Genomic DNA, 7,569 nt, shown 5'->3' with positions numbered 1-7,569 from the left:
GCCCTCCTCAATGCCCATCACCCAGTTACCCCATTCCCCCACCCACCTCCCCTCCAGCAACCCTCAGTTTGTGTCCTATGATTAAGAGTCTCTTACGGTTTGTCTCCCTCTCTGATTTCGTCTTTAAACAAAATCACTTAAAAGTAAGTTTTATAGATTTAACAAAACCATGACATGCTACAACATTGATCTCCTAAGATTGCCTGCAATATCCTCCCACGTAACTGCGATGCTATGTTCACAGCTAAGAAAATCCACATAAGGGTCGCCTGGTGGCTCAGTCGATTAAACATCTGCCTTTTGGCTCAGGTCGTGATCCCAGGGTCCTGGGATGGAGCCCCCCCACAATCCCTCCTCCTCCTTCTCCCTCTGCCCCTCACCCCAGTTGTGCATGCTCTCTCTCTCTCAAATAAATCTTTTTTAAAAAAGGAAATACACATTAATTCCATAATATTTTCTAATCTCCTGTCCATGCTCATGTGCCTCCAATTGTCCCAAAAATGTCTTTTGCAGATTTAAAATATGTTTTCTTGAAGTCCAGCGTCCAGTGAAATTTTACATATAGCATTTGGTTGTTCTGTCTCTAGGCTCTTCATTCCAGACAAGGACCTTTTATTTTTTAATGACATTGACTGTTTTGAAGAATCTAAGTCAGTTGCCATGAGGAACAGCCCACAGCCTGGACAGCCTTCGTTTGATTTTAAGTTTCTTATCATCTCTTACCAGGAGGGAGGAGGGCTAAGGGGTCACCCTTTAGAATGCAGGGTTCTTCTCATCTCTTGTTTTCATATTAAGGACTTGGGCTGAAATTCAGGAGTGGCCAGAGCATGCCTGTTCCCTACCTGGTTTTGCGGGTTGTCAGAGGGGTGCTACAGAGCACCCTCCCTGAGAGGAGCAGATCGGCCTGGTCTGAGGGCTCAGGCAGGGTCTCTCCTCATGCGGGCAGTGGGAAAGGAGCCTGGAACAACCCAGGAGACTTTTGTTCCCAGCACCCTGCCCTACCCCGGAGAGAAAAACGTCTATTGATCCTGAACCCTGAAAAGAGCTGGGCATTCCTCCATCGGGACATAGCACTTCTTTCCTGGGCCCTGGGTGGCAGGCGGAGCTGAGGGATCATGGCGCAAAGCCAAGGGCTGACCCTTCCAGCTTCATTTGGTAACTTTGATATCAGGTGACCAGGATTGCAGGGCCAATCTGACAGAGGGTGGTATTTATAAAAGGTCATCTCCCCCAGAGCCAGAAGCTCTGTACCAGCCTCCACAACCCCACTGATCTCAAGCACCCGCCTGGACAGGTACCTTTCTTGGGTTCATTTTCCAGTCCCTGGGACTCCTCCCCCGCCCTCCCACCGCCAATACATCCTGGAAACCAGAGGAGATGGAGGAATGAAGGGACTCTGGGTTAGGTGTAGGAGGCCTGAGTTCTAGTCCTTCCTGCCCGACATCAGACCTCACTTTCTCCATTTTTCAATTGGCAGCTTGGACTGGGCCATCTCTAAGAACCCTAAGCATGATTCAAATGGAGAGATGGGGAGGGGTCCCCACCTGGCACGAGGGCAGCTGTGGCTCTAGCTGCAGCCAAACCTCAGCCTCCAAGATTGTGAGGGGATGGGGAAGAGGTGCTCTTCTTGGATGTGGTCAAGGTCCCTGGGTGGGACCTCGGTGTTGCTGGCCGGGAGCAGCTCCCTATTCCCTGGGTAGGAGGAGGTATTGGCAGGAAGCCAGCATTGGCAGGGACCTTTGGCATAGTGCCCAGCATAACCCTGAGCTGGGGGCCGGCAAGGGTGCTTCCCTGTTTGAAAGTGTCAGTTGCCTCCACTCCAGGCTCAGAACTGGAGACCGAGGTGGTGGGCAGAAGGGAGGGTCAGGGCTCGAAGGGCAGACCCTCGGGTTGAGCATTCTGAGGTTCCTTTCCAGGCCTCAGATTCTGCGATGCTCTCAGGGTGAGCTCCCGGGACACAGGACCCAAGGTGGATGTATCTTAGTCTTTCTGGTGTCCAGCTGGGAGCCAAGTACCAAGCATATGCCAGTGTTTATTGACTGAGAGAGTGAATGAATGAGGGAATGAATAGCTCCATCTTGACACTCAGCCTGGCTCCTCCTTCTTCCCCAGTAGTTGGTACAGATGGCATTGTCCCAGATGGCCACCGAGCTCCTCCTGGCCTCCGCCGTCTTCTGCCTGGTGCTCTGGGTGGTCAGGGCCTGGCAGCCTCGGGCTCCCAAAGGCCTGAAGAGCCCCCCGGGGCCCTGGGGCTGGCCCCTGCTGGGGAACGTGCTGACCTTGGGGAAGAGCCCGCATCTGGCGCTGTCGAGGCTGAGCCAGCGTTATGGGGACGTGCTGCAAATCCGCATCGGCTCAACGCCCGTGCTGGTCCTCAGCGGCCTGGACACCATCCGGCAGGCTCTGGTGCAACAGGGCGATGATTTCAAGGGCCGGCCCGACCTCTACAGCTTCACTCTGGTCACAGATGGCCAGAGCATGACCTTCAACCCAGACTCTGGACCAGTGTGGGCTGCCCGCAGGCGCCTGGCCCAGAACGCCCTGAAGAGTTTCTCCACTGCCTCGGACCCGGCGTCCGTGTCCTCCTGCTACCTGGAGGAGCACGTGAGCAAGGAGGCCGAGGCCCTCCTCAGCAGGCTGCAGGAGCAGATGGCAGAGGCGGGGCGCTTTGACCCCTACAACCACGTGCTGCTCTCGGTGGCCAACGTCATTGGTGCCATGTGCTTTGGGCAGCACTTCCCTCAGAGCAGTGAGGAAATGCTCACCCTCATAAAGCACAGCAATGATTTTGTGGAGATCGCCTCCTCCGGGAACCCTGTGGACTTCTTCCCCATCCTTCAGTATATGCCCAGCCCCGCCCTGCAGAGATTCAAGGCCTTCAACCAGAAGTTACTGCGGTTCCTGCAGAAAATTGTCCAAGAGCACTACCGGGACTTTGACGAGGTGAGCCCAGGGTGCTGGTGGTGAGGGGGCACCTGGGTCTGGCTCCTCTCACCCAGCCTCCAGGTACACACACAGCTGGTGTGCTGCCAAGGCCTAGGAAGGCTCTGGAACGTCTTGGATCAGCTGCACTACCTGGAACCAATCCCTCTCCCTCTCGGGTCTCAGCTTCCTCATCCAATTGCGTCCCTCTCAGAGTTGCTCAAAGCCGCCGAGATATTTGCCTGTGAACGGGGCCCTGGCAGAGTCCTGCAACGTGGGGGGCTGTTATCATGAGAAGGCTTTTGTGCGGTAGGAAGCTGAACCCTCACAGAAGCTAATCTGCAGCTCAGGTGGCACTTGGCTTCCCAGTACTCCCCCCAACGTCCTCCTTTGAAATTGGACCCCTGGGGTTATTGGGAGGAAGGGCACCCAGGGCTGCTACCAGCTCCCCCCTGGAAGCCCAACTTACTGCCTGGAGGTCGGGTGGGAGTGCCATGTGGGGCAGGGCAAGGTCCGACCTGGAAGTGCCAGGGTGCCCCAAGCTTGTGTCTCCACAGAGCAGCGTCCAGGACATCACAGGCGCCCTCTTGAAGCACAGTGAGAAGGGCTCCGGAGCTAGTGGTGGCCACATCCCCCATGAGAAGATCGTCAACCTTATCAACGACATTTTTGGGGCCGGTAGGAACCAGACCCATGCCCCTTCCGTGCACCAATGCCTGCTGTTCACCCACAGACTTGCCCGGCCCGAGTCCATCCAATCATTTGCTAACCACACACCAGATGGTGCAGGGCAGACACCTGGCCCATGTTCAGGGTCTGAGTCTGGGCCAGGCTCACAACTCCTGGTGAAAATTCAACTAAGCCCCTCTCTGCCTCTGGGCCTCAGTTTCCCCACCTGAACAATAAGGGGTTCTCTAGCCTGTCAGTTTCAATCCCTGTAATTCCAGCAGCTAATTATGAAACTAGTCACTCAAATTTGTGTTGAGGAGACTGGGTCTCTGCCCTCGGGAAACTCATGGGGGGGTGGAAGATGTAGGGGGAAAGAGGCAGAGAAAACAGTGCTTGGTACCTAAGTGCTGGGTGCTTAGTAAATGCTGGTTTCTTGTTCTTGTCTTCCTCCCTTCCTCACCTTGCACCATGCTGCCCAGGATTTGACACCATCACAACAGCCCTCTCCTGGAGCCTCATGTACCTTGTGACAAACCCTGAGATACAGAGGAAGATCCAGAAGGAGCTGGGTATGTGGTAGAGATGCACAAGCTGAGAGAAGACTTGGGATCCCCAGGTCATTTCTTCAGTGTACATATAGCTGTTTTGTGCCCACTATATGTCAGCCCTCGGCGTACAGTGGTGCCCGCCCTGGCCTAGAACATGCTGGGGGTAGGGTGGTTAGTGGGCCTCAGATATAGAACAGGTATAGTACCACGTAATTGGGGACTTAGATGCCATGGAACAGTCAGGGCAGCCCTAAGCCTTGTTTGGTCTTCCGTGTTCTGCAGACACAGTGATTGGCAGGGCCCGGCGGCCCCGGCTCTCCGACAGACCCCAGCTACCCTACATGGAGGCATTCATCCTGGAGATCTTCCGACACACCTCCTTTGTCCCCTTTACCATCCCCCACAGGTAAGGCCAGCTTATTCTGCCCTGCCACCTTTGTAGTCCTCACCATGTTTCTTCCTCCCATCTTCTCAGCCCTGGCCCTGGCTCAGACCTTGGCCTCTCATTTCTGGCCATGTCACCAAGTTCCTCATAGACCCTCAACCTTTAGGCTGCCCCTAACCAGTCCAACCATGATCAAACTACCCAGCTTTCAGGAGAAAGTCACACTCCTGACCTCAGCTCTCCTTCACCTCTGCTCACGTTCCCTCCCTGCAAGTACCCTCACCCCAGCCGGGCTGGCCTCGCTGCACCTGGCCAGCATGACGCAGTCAACCTCCAATTTTGCTTATGCTGGACCTTCTGCCTGGAATGCCTTCTAACCTCTTCTCCCACTACCAGAATCTTATCCTTGCCCGAGGTCAATCCTGACACAAACTTGCCCTTCACTAGCGGGCTTTCCTGACTCATCCAGCTGGCACAGCTTCAGTCTCTGATAGATTGTAGGACTTTAAGTCATTTGTTCTTGGTTATGTCCTGGGATGTTAACAATGTCAAAAGAGTTTGTGAACATTTACTTCTACCCACATGTTGGTCTAGTTAGTTCCTCAGCCAGGCTGGGAACTCCCCAGGGCTAGCCCAGACTGCCTGTTCCTTGGCTCCAGAGGATGGCCAACTGCACAGCTGGACACAAACAAAAGTTCAGTAAACACTTGTCGAAGTTGAAGAACAGGAAGAACAGGAGCTGAGGAAGGGGAAGGATAGTTTCACCCCCTCCCTGCTCCTGATATCCCCTCCCAGTGTAGTATATGGAGACTATGGAGATTGTGATGGGCAAACTATTGGGGTGAGGTGTAAGTAGGAGCAAGTAGCTCCCAGAGACATGCTCCAGTCTTCCTGCCCTGAGCCTGACAGAGCCCTCTTCCCTCCTCAGCACGACAAGGGACACGACACTGAAAGGCTTCTACATCCCCAAGGAACGCTGTGTCTTCATAAACCAGTGGCAGGTCAATCATGACCAGTGAGTATAACTCCCCCACTGAAAAATACATGAGAGTCAACAGACAGGAAAGCTGTTTGTCCCCCTAGGAACTGGGTATAAATAGAGGAATGGGGCTTCCATTGCTATATATGCTCTGCTCTAAGTAGCAAAATTTAGGTCCATGTTTCTCAAACATTCATGTACATAGGAAATTACCAGAAGGTTGATTAGATTAAGGGGCCTCATCCCCCAAGATTCCACTTTGGTAGGTAAAGTGGAGTACCTCAGGTGATTGTGGTGTCCATGGCCCAGCAACCTCTCCTTGGAAAATCCCACTCTAGCCTATAGGTAGGGGGACCATATAATTTACCATCCAAACTGAGGCACTTCTGAATGTGAAACGGGATGCTGTCAACAATTACTCCAAAACAATAAAGCATAAACCAGGATGTACTGCTGATGCTCCTTGTATATTGAGTGGGATGGAGATAATGTTTTCCTTCTTTAAATTTCTTTTAGTTGAAGCACTATTTCTTTAAAATAACAAATTGATACAACAAAGTACCATTTACAAGGCCAAGCATTTTAGAGAGAGCTTTGTAAAAGAAAAAGCATGAAAGTACAGTTTGGTTCCTCTCTTCATTCTCTTCTCATTACTCTCAATCTATTCTAACATTTGTGCCATCCACAGAAGTCTCCCCCAGGCTTTTTCTCCCAGGGTCTCCCCCGACCAGAAATCCCATCTCCTCTGTTCCTCTTGCAGAAAGGTGTGGGGGGATCCATCTGAGTTCCGACCAGAGCGATTCCTCACTGCTGATGGTACTGCAATCAACAAGACCTTGAGTGAGAAGATCATGATCTTTGGCATGGGCAAGCGCCGGTGTATAGGGGAGGTCCTGGCCAAGTGGGAGATCTTCCTCTTCCTAGCCATCTTGCTGCAGCAGCTGGAGTTCAGTGTGCCAGCAGGCGTGAAAGTAGACCTAACCCCCATCTTTGGGCTGACCATGAAGCACACCCACTGTGAGCATGTCCAGGCACGGCCACGCTTCTCCACCAAGTAAAGGCACCAGCATACCAAGGCAGAGGGAGGAGTAAGGATCACCCATGGGTCCTCAGCCCTTGTTTTTTGTTTTTTTTTTTCCTTTTTCTTAAATAAAATCTTTATGGAGGTATAATATACATACCATACAATTCACCCTCCAATGGCTTTTAGTATATTCACAGATCTTTGGGCATTCCTGGATCCAGTTTCGACATGGGAGGTCCCCACACACACACCACCAAGCAATTCTCAGACACCAACAGGGTGTCCAAGAATTCAACTCCATTCTGACACTACCTACCCAGAGATAGCATGACACTTCACAGGTTAAGGGCTAAGTCCTGTAAAACTGCCCCTCACCCCTGACTTCAGTTGCCAGTCACAAGCCCCAGGCTGTTACCTATACTTCTGATCAACCAACTTCAGATTGGAGTTTCCAGTGACCTCCTCATTAGGTTCTTTAATTTGCTAGAGTGGCTCACAGAACGCAAAGAAACACTTAGGTTTACCAGTTTATTAAAGGATATGACAAAAGATATGAATCAATAGCCAGATGAAGAGATACACAGGGTGAAGTCTGGGGAAGGGGCACGGAGCTTCCATGCCCTCTCCAAGCACCCCACTCTCCCCACTCTCTGTGTGCTCACCAACCTGAAGCTCTTGATCCCAGTCCTTTTGGGATTTTATGGAGGCTTCATTGCATACTCAGGACTGACTAAGGCTTTGGCCATTGGCTGATTGATCCTTCAGCCCCTTCCCCCTCCCTGGAGGTTAGGGAGTAGGACTTATCCAACACTCTCATCACATGGTTGGATCTCCTGGCAACCAGTTCCTGCCCTTGAGTGCAGTCCAAAAGTTACCTTCATTAATATAACAAAAGACACCTTCATCACTCTCAACACTTAGGAAATTCCAACGGTTTGGGGAGCTATGAGCCAGGATCCGTGGACAAAGACCAAATATATATGAGAAATGTATTTTGGTCATCTGAATGACCAAACATATTTCTTATAAATCACAGTATCAC

General features: G+C 51.9%; 1 protein-coding gene across 3 annotated transcripts; it reads left to right on the top strand.

Moving 5' to 3' along the window:
* The first annotated feature begins 234 nt into the window (after positions 1 to 234).
* LOC103678991 (cytochrome P450 1A2) lies at positions 235 to 7,065 on the top strand. Of its 3 annotated transcripts, XM_008708484.2 has the most exons (7): positions 235 to 267; positions 2,140 to 2,943; positions 3,480 to 3,600; positions 4,071 to 4,160; positions 4,422 to 4,545; positions 5,453 to 5,539; positions 6,264 to 7,065. In XM_008708484.2, the coding sequence occupies exons 1-7, from the start codon at positions 235 to 237 to the stop codon at positions 6,559 to 6,561; spliced, it is 1,557 nt and encodes a 518-aa protein (XP_008706706.1). In that variant the 3' UTR covers positions 6,562 to 7,065. The 3 variants fall into 3 exon arrangements, with proteins under 3 accessions (XP_008706706.1, XP_008706705.1, XP_040498559.1); XM_008708483.2 differs by lacking the exon at positions 235 to 267 and having other exon boundaries at positions 2,116 to 2,943; XM_040642625.1 differs by lacking the exons at positions 235 to 267; positions 5,453 to 5,539 and having other exon boundaries at positions 2,125 to 2,943.
* The last annotated feature ends 504 nt before the right edge of the window (positions 7,066 to 7,569 follow it).

The sequence above is a fragment of the Ursus maritimus genome, unplaced genomic scaffold, assembly GCF_017311325.1.
Source record: "Ursus maritimus isolate PB19 unplaced genomic scaffold, ASM1731132v1 scaffold_27, whole genome shotgun sequence".
Lineage (NCBI taxonomy): Eukaryota > Metazoa > Chordata > Mammalia > Carnivora > Ursidae > Ursus > Ursus maritimus.
This window is presented reverse-complemented; position numbering and strand designations above follow the sequence as displayed.